This window comes from Nomascus leucogenys, chromosome 22a, assembly GCF_006542625.1.
Source record: "Nomascus leucogenys isolate Asia chromosome 22a, Asia_NLE_v1, whole genome shotgun sequence".
Lineage (NCBI taxonomy): Eukaryota > Metazoa > Chordata > Mammalia > Primates > Hylobatidae > Nomascus > Nomascus leucogenys.
Window position 1 is genome coordinate 3,793,959 of NC_044402.1, and position 17,008 is coordinate 3,810,966.

Genomic DNA, 17,008 nt, shown 5'->3' on the forward strand with positions numbered 1-17,008 from the left:
CGGCAAGCATGTAAGGGGGCATAAATTGCTATGGGGTAGGCTATCACCTGAGCCATTTCCAAAACCAGAAGCGGCTCATTTAAGCTTCATAACCACTCTATGAAGAAGACATGTTCATGTCCATGCTACAGATACGGAACTGGATGCATAGAAAGGGTAAGTGACTTGTCCTGGGTCACACAGGCAGTGGCTGAACTAAGATCTGAATCCAAGTCACCTGGATCCAGAATCCATGCTCCAGCTTTACTGAGGGACACTGAAAGCTTTCAAATGGAGGAGGAAAATGGTCAGATTGCCCTAACAGCAACATCACTGTGGGACGAGGTCAACAAATATTTAGGATGCTAAATCTGCAGGGCTTGGTGATCTATTAGAAATACGTTGTTGAGGCCAGGCGCTGTGGCTCACGCCTCTAATCCCAGCACTTTGGGAGGCCAAGGTGGGCGGATCACAAGGTCAGGAGATCAAGACCATCCTGGCTAACACGGTGAAACACCCTCTCTACTTAAAGAATACAAAAAATTAGCCGGGCGTGGTGACGAGCGCCTGTAGTCCCAGACACTAGGGAGGCTGAAGTAGAATGGCGTGAACCCGGGAAGCGGAGCTTGTAATGAGCCGAGATCGCACCACGGCACTCCAGCCTGGGCGACAGAGCAAGACTCTGTCTCAAAAAAAAAAAAGAAATATGTTGTTGAGGAAGGAAGAGGAGGAGGCTGGACGGAAAAGGTGGTGAAGCAGGAGTGGAAGAACTTGGGGTTGGAGGGCTAGAGGAAGCAGAGGAGCACATGTGGTCTGTACTCTGAAGGAAAGGGCACCACATTCTGAGAACCTCTCCATGACAGGACACCTGGCCTGGTAGGAGGCAGGTGGGGTTCCTAAGAAAATGTGTGAGCAGAAGGTCCATGAAAAATTAGAGAAGAACAGAGGGAATGGTGTTCCAGTCAGAGGGAACAGCATTTGCACAGCCTCGTGGGGGTGAGTCACGGGGAGCGTGCCAGACACAGAAATAGGAGCACAGTGGGAACTGGCGCTGTATGGGTAGGCAGCAGCGACCTGCAGGGCCTCACAGGTCTAAAGAGCTCTGTCTTCCTCCTAGAAGGATGGGAAGTCAGCTAGGATTTGCGGAGGGTGGGGAGGAGGGAATAGATAAGGCCAGGTGTGTGTTCTCAAAGTTCACCCTAGCTACAGTTTGGAGACAGACCAGACCAGATGCAGGGAGCGCTTAGGTGTTTATGGAGGCCTTCCAGGTGAGCTGACGGTTGTGTGGAAGCGGGTGATGAAGGTGGAGGGAAGTGGCTGGGTTCAAGAGGTACTTAGGAGGCAGAAGTGGCAGGACTTAGTGCCAGATCCGTTGTGGGGAAGCTTGGGGTTCTTTAAGGTGAGATAGTCAGTCACCTGGCTAATGAGCCCTCAAAGAGGGCTGGAGAGCGGGGGAAGCTCATGAGGCTCAGCATCCAGGTCTGGAGCTGAGTCCTGGCCCGGCTCTTCCGTGAGTCATCTGCACACGGGTTCTATTAGTGAGAGTGCTGGACAAGCTTTCCTGGGGGCAAAGACCCACCTCCAGGAGCTCCGTGATGTGCCAGGGAGAGGGGCATGAGTCTGAGGAAACAGAAGGAACAGCCAGGGGCTGGTGTGTTGATGGTAGAAACCATGGCAGAGGTCGCAACTGCTGGGTAACTGTGGAATGTCACCTGGAGACAGGACAAAAATGTCCTGTTTATTAACCCAGGCGGGAGAGCTGGAAAGACAGGAAGTTGTGGAAGGAAAGAGGGACATTAAAGGTGGGGCCTGACGGGAAACAGTGGTTCCCAGTGATGCCCAGACCCAGGGAGGGGCTTTGGAGCAGGTTCACTGGAGAAATGGGGGAAAATGAAGGTCCCAAAAACAAAGGACAAAGAATGTCAGAGTTGGCTGGGCACGGTGGCTCACGCCTGTAATCCCAGCGCTTTGGGAGGCCGAGGCGGGCGGATCACCTGAGGTCAGGGGTTTGAGACCAGCCTGGCCTACATGGTGAAACGCCATCTCTTACTAAAAATACAAAAATTAGCCGGGCGTGGTGGTGGGTGCCTGTAATCCCAGCTACTCGGGAGGCTGAGGCAGGAGAATCGCTTGAACCCAGGAGGCAGAGGTTGCAGTGAGCAGAGATTGTGCGATTGCACTCCAGCCTGGGGGACAAGAGTGAGACTTTGTCTGAAAAAAAAAAAAAAAAAAAAAAGAACGTCAGAGCTAGGGCCCTGGATGGCTCCTCTCTAAGAAACCTCAATCCCCCTCCCCCTGGGCAATGGCAGAGACTGCGGTAGGAAAAGTTCCTACAAGTCAGGAGAGTGGGGACAGTGGCTGGTGGTGACAGGAAGGAAACAGGCGGAGGCGGCACTCGCCAGGGAAGACCTTGCGCCCCTTCAGCGACCCGCTCACCGCTCCTCCTGCTTCCGGATTCCTCCCCGCCAGTCCAGGCTGCAGCTGTAGAGAAAGCCTGGGCCGGGGGCGCAACCCCAGGCTGCGCAACAGCTACCACGGGGCCCGGCACACACCCAGTAACCACCGCTGGGGCCCGCGCCACGTAGCTGCTAGTTTCCTTCCACTTCCCCCGCTTTGTAATGCCAGGCAAGACGCTTTATGTTGGTTTTACACACTCTTAAGGGGGTCCCAGGCCGCAGTCTGAAAACCCCTGCTCCTGAGCAAGTTGCGTTTCCCTAGAGACCAGGAAGCGGAGGTAGTTCCGTCGTTTGTTTACACGGCAAGGAGCTTTCAGATTATTCCCGGGGCCTGGCTATGAGTCTAGGCAGGAGGAGGAGGCCCAATCATGGGAGGCGCCAGACACAAAGAGGAAGAGGACATGGACCAGGCAGGGGAGCCAGGTCGAAGGAACACCAACGCCTCCAAGGTTCCCACAGCTGGCCTTGGCCAAAATATCCGAAAATTTCCATGTAGAAACTGGCTCTTCCAGCCTGGGCAATATGGTGAAACCCCGACTCTACAAATAAATACAAAAAGTAGACAGGTGTGGTGTCCGCGCCTGTGGTCCTCTGCCCGCGCTGGTCCCAGCTACTGGGAAAGCTGAGGCGGGAGGATCACCTGAGCCCGGGAGGTCGAAGCTGCAGTGAGCCGAGATTGCGCCACGGCACCCCAGCCTGGGCGCAATGAGAGAGCCTGTCCGAAAAAAAGCCCAAATCTGTCTTTTAGGGCAAGTTAATCACCAAAGTGTTAGATACTTAATTTGGAGATCTCATCGGTCGGCAAAACGATGGGCTTTTCAAAATCATGCCGGGTGTAGCTGGGTAAACATGAATTTGTTCACTAAGTCCCCGACTCCCAAGCTAAGGAGCCCTGAAGTATGAAGCACATGGCTTTCGGGGAACCCAAAGGTGGGGAGCGCTCCCGAGCCGGCGGTGGGTCTGGAGAATCCCTAAGCGCGCAGGCCGCGGGACAGCGTCCCCAGCGCGTAGCGGCCTGAGGCCAACAGCCCCCGGGGGGCAGATTCCCGCCATCCTGGCGCCGCCTGCGGCTGGGTTCTTTGGCAGCGCGCGCGGCGACAGGCAGGACGATGGCTCTGGTAGTCTCCCGGGCGCGTGAGACCTGGGGCACTCCCCGTCCACGCACGACCCTTCCTCCAGGCGCGCCTCCCGCCCCGGCCCGGCGTTCTGCTCAGCCCGGGTGACCAACTACACCTCACTTCAAAGGCCCCCACGCCCGGGCGTGCCCTCCGCCCGCGCTCGGCAGGTAGGGGTGCAGGGCGGAGGGCGCGGGCGGCCCCAGAAGGCGCCCGGACCTTCCCGAGAATTCCAGGCCGCGCAGGCGCATTGAGGCCGGCGCGGAGGCGGAGGGGGGGGCCGCGTGCGAGAGGCGCCCGGCGGCGATTGAGGGAAGGTTGCCCGGGCAGGACCACGAGCAGGGCCTGCGCGCGCCCGCGGGAGGTGGTGCCGCGGCGACGGCGCAGGCGCAGGCGCGCGGCCGCGGAGGCGGTTGGGGAGGGTTCTTCCGGAAGGTTCGGGAGGCTTCTGGAAAAAGCGCCGCGCGCTGGGCGGGCCCGTCGCTATATAAGGCAGGCGCGGGGGCGGCGCGTCAGTTGCTTCAGCGTCCTGGTGTTGCTGTGCCGTCGGTCCTGTGCGGTCACTTAGCCAAGGTGAGGGGCGGTTGTGGGGGCCTGTGGAGGTGGATTGGGGACCGGGACGGGGGGCGGCTGTCGCGGAGCGGAGGCTGTGGGGGCCGGACCGGAACCCTGAACCAGCCAGGGCCGCGCTCCCGGGCGGCCGCGCTTCCTATTCCGGAGGCCTCGGGCCCGCTGCGGTCTCCGCACCCCGCTTCAGGAATGGGTCGGGCGGCCGCGGGCTCCCCGAGGCTCTGCAGCAGCGCCAGAGCTGGCGCCACACGCGAGCAGAGCGGCCCCGCCGCGGGAGTCGCCCGCCCAGCCCCGCTGGGGGCGCAGGCGGAGGAGGCCGCCGTGGCGGAGCCGCAGCCCGCGCGGGCGGGCACACGGGGTGTCTGTTGGGGACCGCGGCGGGGGACTGGGCCCGGGCCTGTAGCGGCCTCCCGGAAGCGCGCACACGCTCGTGGTAGTTACCGCGCTCCGAAATGAGGTCATCCTTTGTCAGCCGCCCTTCTATTTTCGGTTTACTGAAACTTCGCAAGTCTCCAATCCGGCTTTAAAAATATTTGGAGGACGCGATGGAATCTCGTGTTGCCCCTGTAGACGTCCTGGAGGGTTTTAAACCGGCGCGGTGTCCTTTCAGATGCCTGAGGAAACCCAGACCCAAGACCAACCGATGGAGGAGGAGGAGGTTGAGACGTTCGCCTTTCAGGCAGAAATTGCCCAGTTGATGTCATTGATCATCAATACTTTCTACTCGAACAAAGAGATCTTTCTGAGAGAGCTCATTTCAAATTCATCAGATGTAAGTCGCATTAAATTAACCCTGAGTCGGATTTTGGTTTCAGTATGAACTTCTTGGGGGCTCTATGCTTAAATTAATATTTTTTGTTAATAGGCATTGGACAAAATCCGGTATGAAAGCTTGACAGATCCCAGTAAATTAGACTCTGGGAAAGAGTTGCATATTAACCTTATACCGAACAAACAAGATCGAACCCTCACTATTGTGGATACTGGAATTGGAATGACCAAGGCTGACTTGATCAATAACCTTGGTACTATCGCCAAGTCTGGGACCAAAGCGTTCATGGAAGCTTTGCAGGCTGGTGCAGATATCTCTATGATTGGCCAGTTCGGTGTTGGTTTTTATTCTGCTTATTTGGTTGCTGAGAAAGTAACTGTGATCACCAAACATAACGATGACGAGCAGTACGCCTGGGAGTCCTCAGCAGGGGGATCATTCACAGTGAGGACAGACACAGGTAGGCACCTGAACATTCACTGGTTAAGTGAGCGGCGGAAGGGTGGGGTGCTGCAACCCTTGGACCCCTGGGGATGCGGTGGAGCTTACAGAAATTTGTATTTGCCCAACGATCAGGAACAAGCTAGAGCACTTAGTGTAATGGCATGACTTGGGGGGTGGTTGTTTTGGGCAAGGCACTTACATCTTCTGTGGGCGCCTTTGCATCTGTAGTAATGGCAAACCTCGCTTTATAGACACGTTATAAGGGTGTTAGGCATGGCATCGAGCACTAAATTGAGTCAATTTTTCTTCTCTTGCAGGTGAACCTATGGGTCGTGGAACAAAGGTTATCCTACACCTGAAAGAAGACCAAACTGAGTACTTGGAGGAACGAAGAATAAAGGAGATTGTGAAGAAACATTCTCAGTTTATTGGATATCCCATTACTCTTTTTGTAAGTTTCTATATAATTGCAGAGTGAATTACTGTCTGTAGGTGATTGGGGTGACTGTACTACATCCTTAGTCCCTACATCTGTTCAACTAGTCTGAAGCCTAAGCTCTACTGCCTAACTCTGTAAAGGTCCCTCGGGCTATTAAGTAGATGTATCAAATATTGGTGAAAAGCTGGCTGCTTCTCAAGTTGGCTAATTTAGGCTTTGGCCTTAGGTTGAAAATAGTGGCGCAGCGCTGTCACTTAGTTCTAGAGTGCAGCAGTGATGTGATTTCATGTTTTCTTTTGAAGGTGGAGAAGGAACGTGATAAAGAAGTCAGCGATGATGAGGCTGAAGAAAAGGAAGACAAAGAAGAAGAAAAAGAAAAAGAAGAAAAAGAGTCGGAAGACAAACCTGAAATTGAAGATGTTGGTTCTGATGAGGAAGAAGAAGAAAAAAAGGATGGTGACAAGAAGAAGAAGAAGAAGATTAAGGAGAAGTACATCGACCAAGAAGAACTCAACAAAACAAAGCCCATCTGGACCAGAAATCCCGACGATATTACTAATGAGGAATACGGAGAATTCTACAAGAGCTTGACCAATGACTGGGAAGATCACTTGGCAGTGAAGGTGAGTGACTGACTGATGGGAGCTTCAAGCTTGTCTTTAGATGTATCATCTTTCCCCCCCACCCCAAATATCTTCTGTAATGCATTGTTCATTGGTACTTAGTGTGTCTGTTTTATTACAGCATTTTTCAGTTGAAGGACAGTTGGAATTCAGAGCCCTTCTATTTGTCCCACGACGTGCTCCTTTTGACCTGTTTGAAAACAGAAAGAAAAAGAACAACATCAAATTGTATGTACGCAGAGTTTTCATCATGGATAACTGTGAGGAGCTAATCCCTGAATATCTGAGTAAGTATAGATGGGAAAAATAATCACTGTCACGGATTAAAGAAATATTTTCTGGGGGGGCATGGTGGCTCACACCTATAATTCTAGCACTTTGGGAGGCCGGGGTGGGCAGATGACTTGAGGTCAGGAGTTCAAGACCAGCCTGGCCAACATGGTGAAACCCCATCTCTACTAAATTACAAAAATTAGCCCGATGTAGTGGCAGGCTGAGGCATGAAAATAGCTTGAAATCCCCCCATCCCGCCCCTGGGAGGCAGAGATTGCAGTGAGCGGAGATGGTGCCACTGCCCTCCAGCCTGGGCAACAGAGTGAGACACTCTCAAAAATACATCCTGTCATCTCCAGGTTATCTTTGATTTTGGGGGTTTACATAGTACCAGTTTTGTTCTTGGAATGACTCGGTGCATTTGGTTTATATTTTTTTCAGACTTCATTAGAGGGGTGGTAGACTCGGAGGATCTCCCCCTAAACATTTCCCGTGAGATGTTGCAACAAAGCAAAATTTTGAAAGTTATCAGGAAGAATTTGGTCAAAAAATGCTTAGAACTCTTTACCGAACTGGCGGAAGATAAAGAGAACTACAAGAAATTCTATGAGCAGTTCTCTAAAAACATAAAGGTTGGTGTAAATATTTGACCGTTAGTAGTTTTCCAATTGGCCTCTTTAGGTTTGTTTTGTTTTTTTTTTTTTTTTTACTTCAGAAAGTCTTTGTAAAGAACGTACTTTCTTTCAGCTTGGAATACACGAAGACTCTCAAAATCGGAAGAAGCTTTCAGAGCTGTTAAGGTACTACACATCTGCCTCTGGTGATGAGATGGTTTCTCTCAAGGACTACTGCACCAGGATGAAGGAAAACCAGAAACATATCTATTACATCACAGGTAGGAGGACGCTGTGTTACAGTCATACACGTCGTTCTTACAACCTTGTGGGCTCTGTGGGTGTGTTTTCTACTCAGGTAGCACTGTTACAACTGGTATTGATCTAGGCAAGATAACGTGAACTAGGTGATTATCTGTCTTAGGTTCTGCCTAGGTATCTGGCTAGCAAGAAAAGTCAGAACTAGATGAAGCCATTCTTACTGTTAAAAGGTCTAAAAGTAACTTTGTAATACCTCAGGTGAGACCAAGGACCAGGTAGCTAACTCAGCCTTTGTGGAACGTCTTCGGAAACATGGCCTAGAAGTGATCTATATGATTGAACCCATTGATGAGTACTGTGTCCAACAGCTGAAGGAATTTGAGGGGAAGACTTTGGTGTCAGTCACCAAAGAAGGCCTGGAACTTCCAGAGGATGAAGAAGAGAAAAAGAAACAGGAAGAGAAAAAAACAAAGTTTGAGAACCTCTGCAAAATCATGAAAGACATATTGGAGAAAAAAGTTGAAAAGGTATGTGAATACAGCATTTCCTGATCATTCATACTTCTAAGGTGCTTTCAAGCTTAGTCATACATAGCCCATTTTCCCATGTTTTCAACTTAAAATAGAAAACTGTGTCGTGTATGGCTGGGAGCGGTGGCTCGCGCATGTAATCCCAGCACTTTGGGAGGCTGAGGCAGTGGATCACGAGGTCAGGAGATCGAGACCATCCTGGCTAACACGGTGAAACTCAGTCTCTACTAAAAATACAAAAAAAAAAAAAAAACAGGCATGGTGGCAGGGTCTGTAATCCTAGCCACTCGGGAGGCTGAGGCAGTAGAATCGCCTGAACCCGGGAGGCAAAGGTTGCAGTGAGCCAAGATCGCACCACTGCACTCCAGCCTGGGTGGCGGAGCGAGACTGTATCTCAAAAAAAAAAAAAAAAAAAAAAAAAAAGTTGTGTATGTAAAACATGAAATTATAACCTGTGCTCTTTGGATACCTAATGCGACATTTAAGTTGTATTTGATAGTAGATAGTATTTTGGATCTATTGAAATTTGGGTTCTACAGTTTTTATTTCACAATGAAAGTTAGGATTTAATCTTTCTAGGCTCCTAGTCATCACTTTTTGATTACAGGTGGTTGTGTCAAACCGATTGGTGACATCTCCATGCTGTATTGTCACAAGCACATATGGCTGGACAGCAAACATGGAGAGAATCATGAAAGCTCAAGCCCTAAGAGACAACTCAACAATGGGTTACATGGCAGCAAAGAAACACCTGGAGATAAACCCTGACCATTCCATTATTGAGACCTTAAGGCAAAAGGCAGAGGCTGATAAGAACGACAAGTCTGTGAAGGATCTGGTCATCTTGCTTTATGAAACTGCACTCCTGTCTTCTGGCTTCAGTCTGGAAGATCCCCAGACACATGCCAACAGGATCTACAGGATGATCAAACTTGGTCTGGGTAAGCTTTATACTGTGTAATGTTAAAAAGAAAACACACATGACAGTGAAGAAAATGGTAAACTTGCAGTTATCCAAACTTGGAGCACCTTGTCCTGCTTGGAGGTATTAAAGTACATTTTTTTAGGGATAAGTAAGATCTTATAAGAGCTAAGAAATGGAATTGAGACTCATGTTCTGTAATACTGTCTTGAAAGCAGGTATAAACCAAGAGTATTACACTAATAGCTGGCTTTAAGAAATCTTTGTAATATGAGGATTTTATTTTGGAAACAGGTATTGATGAAGATGACCCTACTGCTGATGATACCAGTGCTGCTGTAACTGAAGAAATGCCGCCCCTGGAAGGAGATGATGACACATCACGCATGGAAGAAGTAGACTAACCTCTGGCTGAGGGATGACTTACCTGTTCAGTACTCTACAATTCCTCTGATAATATATTTTCAAGGATGTTTTTCTTTATTTTTGTTAATATTAAAAAGTCTGTGTGGCATGACAACTACTTTAAGGGGAAGATAAGATTTCTGTCTACTAAGTGATGCTGTGATACCTTAGGCACTAAAGCAGAGCTAGTAATGCTTTTTGAGTTTCACGTTGGTTTATTTTCACATATTGGGGTAACGTATGTTGTAAGATGTATGTAACATGATGTTAACTTTGTGGTCTGAAGTGTTTAGCTGTCAAGCCGGATTCTAAGTAGACCAAATCTTGTTATCGAAGTGTTCCTGAGCTATATACCTTGATGTTTAGAAAAGTATTTGTTACATCTTGTAGGATCTACTTTTTGAACTTTTCATCCCCTGTAGTTGACAATTCTGCATGTACTAGTTCTCTAGAAATAGGTTAAACTGAAGCAAATTGATGGAAGGATCTCTCCACAGGGCTTGTTTTCCAAAGAAAAGTATTGTTTGGAGGAGCAAAGTTACAAGCCTACCTAAGCATATAAAGCTGTTCAAAAATAACTCAGACCCAGTCTTGTGGATGGAAATGTAGTGCTCAAGTCACATTCTGCTTAAAGTTGTAACAAATACAGATGAGTTAAAAGATATTGTGTGACAGCGTCTTATTTAGGGGGAAAGGGGAGTATCTGGATGACACTGCCAAAATGTAAAGCATGAGGCACTAGCAGGAGATGGTTAAACACTAGCTGCTCCAAGGGTTGACATGATCTTCCCAGCATGTACTCAGCAGGTGTGGGGTGGAGCACATGTAGTAGGCACAGAAAACGAATGCAGACAACGTGTATTCCCTGCGTCTGTGAGTTACATGTGTTCTCTTAGTGTCCACATTGTTTTGATGTTATTCATGGAATGTCTTCTGTTCTAAATATAGTCACTTAATTCCTTGGTCTTACAGTGTCCCAAAGTTCTTTACCAAATCTACTTAAAGCCATCCTGGCTGAGGCAGGAGAATTGCTTGAACCTGGGAGGCGGAGGTTGCGGTGGGCTGGGATTGCACCATTGCACTCCAGCCTGAGCAGCAAGAGCGAAACTCCATCTCAAAAAAACAAAATGAAAAAATCAGCCCAATAGGTAAGATTTCCTCTGGGGACTGGGGGTGGTAATGGCTAAATAAAACTTCACTTCTGAAATTTGGTGGTTCTAGGGAGAAAACTTGGTTAGATAGCGTATAGGATTTGCATTCTGAGCCTAACGCCATATATAAAAATGATAGGAAATGCTGGGGACTTCGATATGTGACAGTGACTAAGGGGGCAGCGCACAGGCAGGGAGAGGCCTTGGTCTCAGTCTCGTGCTAAGCAGGTATTGAATGCTTGGTAAATGGCAATCACATTTAATCCTTTAAATCCTCTGAGAAGTTCTTAATCCCCTTCAACAATATAGAGGAGGAATTACGTAAATTGAGGTCTTAGTAGTGGTTAAATTTAAATTTAACTCCAAAGCCCCATTTTATTCTGCTAAGTTTTGTTGCATACTGAAAGGTTAGTAGCTAGAAGAAAGGTTTACAGTGTCGAACTAGGAAGTGAATGGCAAAAAGGGTAAAAAGTCAATTTTGTGTTTTCCCAGATCTAGCAAGAGAATATTAAATGTTAAGATTTCTTTCAATTAAAAACAAAAGGCACTTGAGGGAATCAGTCAGTGTAGGACCTCTATAAATGATCTCCCAAATGAACTCATCCTCCTGGAGTTACTGGGAAAGCGTTTATGGCAAATAGATGGGTACTTACCTGTGCATCTGGACCTATCTCCCAGCAACCCCTGTGCTGGAGACTGCACCACCAAGAAGATGGATCCCCAGCCCAGTGAGTGAGAAGATGAGCTAGATGACACATGAATGTCATGCTGAAAATGCCCTTGCACTGCTGCAGGACCACAATTCTTACCCTATTGCTTCAAAATTTGCTGCTGTTTCAAACCTTCCATAATCAGGTTCCATCCTGCCAGGGAGGGTGGTGAGGGCTGAAAAGACATGCAAACTGGACAAGAGAAAGACTTCATAGATGACATGGTTGTCTAGATAGGAAACTCATAAGGAATCTACCAGAATTATACTAGAAGTAATTTTAGCGTAGGATAGATCAATATATAAGAATCAGTTGAGCCAGGCATGGTGAATCACGGAGGCAAAGGCAGGATGGCTTGAGCCCAGGAGTTCAAGACTGTCTAGGCAACAAAGTGAGACCCTGTCCTTCTGAAAAAAAAATAAGGCCAGGTGTGGTGGCTCATGCTTGTAATCCCGGCACTTTGGGAGGCTGAGGTGGGTGGATCACCTGAGGGTCAGGAGTTCCAGACCAACCTGGCCAACATAGCAAAACCCCATCTCTACTAAAAATACAAAAATTATAGCTGGGCATGGCGGCAGTCACCTGTAATCTCTGCTACTCGGGAGGCTGAGGCAGGGGAATTACTTGAACCCGGGAGGCATAGGTTGCAGTGAGCTGATTGTGCTACTGCACTCCAGACTGGGCAACAGGAGGATACACCATCTCAAAAAAAATAGCTGGGTATGGTGGCACATGCTTGTAGTCCAGCTATTTGGGAGGCTGAGGTGGGAGGATTGCATGAGCTCAGGTGTTCAAGGCTGCAGTGAGCCATGATCATTCCACTGCACCCCAGCCTGGGACACAGAGCAAGACCCTGTCTCTATAAAGATAAAAGAATGAAAGAAAAGCAGTAGTTGCCTGGGGCCAGGAGTCACAGCGGGGAGTGACTGCAGAGAGGCAAGAAGGAACTTCTGAGGGCAATGGAAGTGTTGGAAAATGACCAGGTGGTGCCAGCTGTGGGTGTGTATATATAAATGTTTTTTCTTTCTCTTTTTTTTTTTTTTTTTGAGACAAAGTCTCACTCCGTTGCCCAGGCTGGAGTGCAGTGGCGTGATCTTGGCTCACTGAAGCCTCCGCCTCCTGGGTTCAAGCGATTCTCCTGCCTCAGCCTCCCAAGTAGCTGGGATTACAGGTGCCCACCACTATGCCTAGCTAATTATTTTGTTTACAGAGTCTCATTTTGTTGCCCAGGCTGGAGTGCAATGGCGTGATCTAGGCTCACTGCAAACTCCACCTCCCACGTTAAAGCGATTCTCCTGCCTCAGCCTCCCTAGTAGCTGAGATTACAGGCACCCGCCACCATGCCCGGCTAATTTTGTATTTTTAGTAGAGACAGGGTTTCATCATGTTGGCCAGGCTGGTCTCGAACTCCTGAACTCAGGTGATCTGCCCGCCTTGGCCACCTTAAGTGCTGGGATTACAGGTGTGAGCCACGCACCTGGCCAGGACTCTTTCATCTACTTAAGGCTGATCCTTTCCTGTCCTGAGAGCTCACTTTACCCAGGCCACTTCCACCACATGCATGGCTCTTCTGGAGCAGAATCCCCTGCCTGCCTCGTCGTCTCAGGAAGTGGCCTACACCACCCCTGTCCTCACCATCTGTTGGTCCCTTCAACTTTTAGTGATTCCTACCAGGCATAGATTCATCAAGATCAATGTTTGCTTTTTTTTTTTTTTTCCTTTTTTTTGAGACAGTCTTGCTCTGTTGCCAGGCTGGAGTGCAGTGATGCGATCTTGGCTCACTGCAACCTCTACCTCCTGGGTTCAAGCAATTCTCCTGCCTCAGCCTCCCCAGTAGCTGGGACTACAGGCACACACCACCACGCCCAGCTAATTTTGTATTTTTAGTAGAGACAGTTTCACCATGTTGGCCAGGATGGTCTAGATCTCTTGACCTCATGATATGCCCGCCTCGGCCTCCCAAAGCATTGGAATTACAGGTGTGAGCCACCGCGTCCTGCTGATTCATCAGGTTTTTATTGAATACCTACTAAAGGCTGGGCACGGTGGCTCACGCCTGTAATCTCAGCATTTTGGGAGGCCGAGGGGGGCGGATCACGAGGTCAGGAGATCGAGACCATCCTGGCTAACACACGGAAACCCCATCTCTACTAAAAAAAAGAATACAAAAAATTAGCCAGGCGTGGTGGCGGGTGCCTGTAGTCCCAGCTACTAGGGAGGCTGAAGCAGGAGAATGGCGTGAACCCAGGAGGTGGAGCTTGCAGTGAGCCGAGATAGCGCCACTGCACTCCAGCCTGGGCGACAGAGCGAGACTCCATCTCAAAAAAAGAAAAAAAAAATACTAAAAGCCAGCCCAATACAGTGCAGTGGGCCACACGAGTGATGATGGCACCACTTGGGGAGGCCAGCAGGACAGAACTAAGCTACAGCAGCTACCAGGAACACCCCAACCCAGGGCTAGGCACGGAGCAAGCAGGGTGGGGTTTGCTCTGCTGGTGGGGCAGAGTTCAGAGAAGCTCCGGGAAGAAGATACCCAGACTGATAGAAAGGGGACTGCGGTGCAGCACGCCTGTGGTTCCAGCCACTTGGGAGGCTGAGTAGGAGGATCTCTTGAGCCCCGGAGTTCTGGGCTGTAGTGCTGTACTGCAGTCAAGAGTCCATGTTAAGTTTAGCATCAATATAGTGACCTACTGGGAGTGGGGGACCACCAGGTTGCCTAAGGGGGGTGAATGGACCCAGGTCAGAAATGGAGCAGCTCAAAACTCCCAGATTGATCAGAAGTGAGGTCATGCCTGTGACTAGCCACTGCACTCCAGCCTGGGCAACATAGCGAGACCCTGTCTCTATTTAAAACATTAAATAAATATGCTTGCTCAGATGGTCTAAAGAAAGAAATATATAAATAAATAAAGCTGACCTCATTCAAAAAGAGGGAAGTGGAGGTGGCTTTCCTGGCTGAAGGAAGGGCACACTCCCAGGCTTGAGAAGTGGGCATGCTTGCTCTTGGGAAGGGACATGTGAGCTGTCTGAGGGGGGATACAAATTATTGTGTGTTCCTGGAACATTAGCCATGGGCCCGGTAGCATGTGGTTTGCCATGAGAAGCCTCTTCAAAACGGTGGGGCCTGTACCCACCCCTTGAAAAATGTCCTTAGTACCGGTAATACTGAGGCAGCTGGCTAAGTCCACTTCTCCTTCTCCTTTCACGAAATTGTCTCATCTTTTTTTTTTTTTTTTTGAGACAGAGTCTCGCTCTGTCGCCCAGGCTGGAGTGCAGTGGCGCAATCTCGGCTCACTGCAAGCTCTGCCTCCCGGGTTCACGCCATTCTACTGCCTCAGCTTCCTGAGTAGCTGGGACTACAGGTACCCGCCACCACACCCGGCTAATTTTTTGTATTTTTAGTAGAGATGGGGTTTCACCATGTTAGCCAGGATGGTCTCGATCTTCTGACCTCGTGATCCGCCTGCCTCGGCCTCCCAAAGTGCTGGGATTACAGGCATGAGGCATCATCCCCAGCCAAAATTGTCTTATCTTCATACCAGGTGGGCCCATATTCCAGCTTTCATTGTATTTATTTTATTTATTTATTTATTTGAGACAGAATCTCACTCTGTCACCCAGGCTGGAGTGCAGTGGTGCGATCTCGGCTCACTGCAAGCTCCGTCTCCTGGATTCATGCCATTCTCCTGCCTCAACCTCCTGAGTAGCTGGGACTGCAGGCGCCCACCACCACGCCCAGCTAATTTTTTGTATTTTTAGTAGAGACGAGGTTTCACCGTGTTAGCCAGGATGGTCTCGATCTCCTGACCTCATGATCCACCCGCCTTGGCCTCCCAAAGTGCTGGGATTACAGGCATGAGCCACCGCGCCCGGCTTTGTTTTGTTTTTGAGACAGAGTCTCGCTCTGTTGCCTAGGCTGGAGTGCAGTGGCACAATCTTGGCTTACTGCAACCTCTGCCTCCCAGATTCAAGCAGTCCTCCCACCTCAACCTCCCAAAAAGCTGGGATTACAAGCATGTGCCACCACACCCAGCTAATTTTTGTATTTTTGGTGGAGACGGGGTTTCACCATGTTGGCCAGGCTGGTCTTGAACTCTTGACTTCAAGGGATCTGCCTACCTCCACCTCCCAAAGTGCTGGATTACAGGTGTGAGCCACCATACCTGCCTTATTTTATTTTGTATTTTATTATTTGAGACAGGGTCTGGCTCTGTTGCCCAGGCTGGAGTGCAGAGGTACAAGCTCAGCTCACCGCAGCCTTGACCTTCCAGGCTCAAGCGATCCTCCCAAATCAGCCTCCCAAGCAGCTAAGACTACAGGCACGTGCCACCATGCCCAGCTAATTACTAATTTTTGTATTTTTTGTAGAGATGGGGCGGGGGATGGGGGGCGGTCTCATATTACCCAGGCTGGTCTTGAACACCTGGACTCAAGCAGTCCTCCTGCCTCAGCCTCCCAAAGTTCTGGGATTACAGGTGTGAGGCATTGCACCTGGCCCCACTTTATTTTATAGATAAGAAAAACAAGCTCTGGAAGTGGAGGACACGCAGGGCTCTCTGGGCTAAGGGAGGCCAGGGCTGCGGTGCAAACATCAGACTTCTACTCCTGCACCCTGGCACCTCCCAAATGCCCGAGGGCTGGGTAGGGCCTGGGGAGCGGGATGGATGTCCTAGGCTCAGCTGTGCTTCCAGGGAAGGGGTTCAGGAGGAGCAGATAGGCCCAGTCTTGAGTTTAAGACTACAGATGTGTGTGTGTTTTGCTTGCGTTTGTATCCCAAATACTCATAACAGTGTCTGGCACGTGGCAGGCACACAAATCTTTGCTAACAAATAAATTAACCTAAGCACTTCATAGTTTACACTTTCACTTACAGTTTCTAATTTTTTTTGTTTGTTTGTTTTGAGACTGAGTCTCGTTTTGTCACCCAGGCTGGAGTGCAGTGGCACCATCTTGGCTCACCACAACCTCCACCTTCCAGGTTCAAGCAATTCTTGTGCCTCAGCCTCCCGAGTAGCTAGGACCACAGGCACACTTCACCATGCCTGGCTAATTTTCTCTTTTATAAACTATTTTGGAGATTTCCAAAACATACAAAATAGAAGGAGATAGATAATAACAAATGTCGGCAAGGATGTGGAACATTGGAAGCCTCATAGGTACACTGCTAGTAGGAATGTAAAATGATGCTGTTTTGGAAAACAGTCTGGCTGTTTCTCAAAATGTTAAACATAGCATTGCCACATGAACCAGCGATTCCACTCCTTGGGATTTACTCAAGATGAATGGATAAACAAAATGTGGTCTATGCGTACAATGGAATGTTATTCAGCCTTAAAAAGGAAGAAAATTCTGACACATGCTACAACGTGGATGAACCTTAAAGACATTGTACAGGCCGGGCGCAGTGGCTCACGCCTGTAATCCCAACACTTTGGGAGGCCGAGGCGGGCGGATCACGAGGTCAGGAGATCGAGACCACGGTGAAACCCCGTCTCTACTAAAAATACAAAAAATTAGCCAGGCGTGGTGGCGGGCGCCTGTAGTCCCAGCTACTCGGAGAGGCTGAGGCAGGAGAATGGCGTGAACCTGGGAGGCGGAGGTTGCAGTGAGCCAAGATCGCGCCACTGCACTCCAGCCTGGGTGACAGAGCGAGACTCTGTCTCAAAAAAAAAAAAAAAAAAAAGACATTGTTCTAAGTGAAATAAGCCAATCACAGAAGGACACACTGTATGATTCCACTTATC

General features: G+C 49.3%; 1 protein-coding gene across 1 annotated transcript; it reads left to right on the forward strand.

The window, feature by feature from the left end:
* The first annotated feature begins 3,923 nt into the window (after positions 1–3,923).
* Positions 3,924–10,067, forward strand: LOC100602573 (heat shock protein HSP 90-alpha). Its single transcript, XM_003276165.4, has 11 exons — positions 3,924–4,123; positions 4,731–4,892; positions 4,986–5,352; positions 5,654–5,787; positions 6,078–6,398; positions 6,520–6,685; positions 7,113–7,303; positions 7,419–7,566; positions 7,805–8,073; positions 8,684–9,017; positions 9,293–10,067. Exons 2-11 carry the CDS (start codon positions 4,731–4,733, stop codon positions 9,400–9,402), a joined length of 2,202 nt encoding a protein of 733 aa, XP_003276213.2. The 5' UTR covers positions 3,924–4,123; the 3' UTR covers positions 9,403–10,067.
* Positions 10,068–17,008: the final 6,941 nt, after the last annotated feature.

What these genes read in the sequence shown, in the direction of transcription:
- LOC100602573 (XM_003276165.4), top strand. Translation starts at nt 4,731, where the DNA reads ATGCCTGAGGAAACCCAGACCCAAGACCAACCGATGGAGGAGGAGGAG. An exon ending in TCATTTCAAATTCATCAGAT is followed by an intron (nt 4,893 to 4,985) that starts GTAAGTCGCATT and finishes TTTTGTTAATAG; the next exon opens with GCATTGGACAAAATCCGGTA. An exon ending in AAGATCACTTGGCAGTGAAG is followed by an intron (nt 6,399 to 6,519) that starts GTGAGTGACTGA and finishes GTTTTATTACAG; the next exon opens with CATTTTTCAGTTGAAGGACA.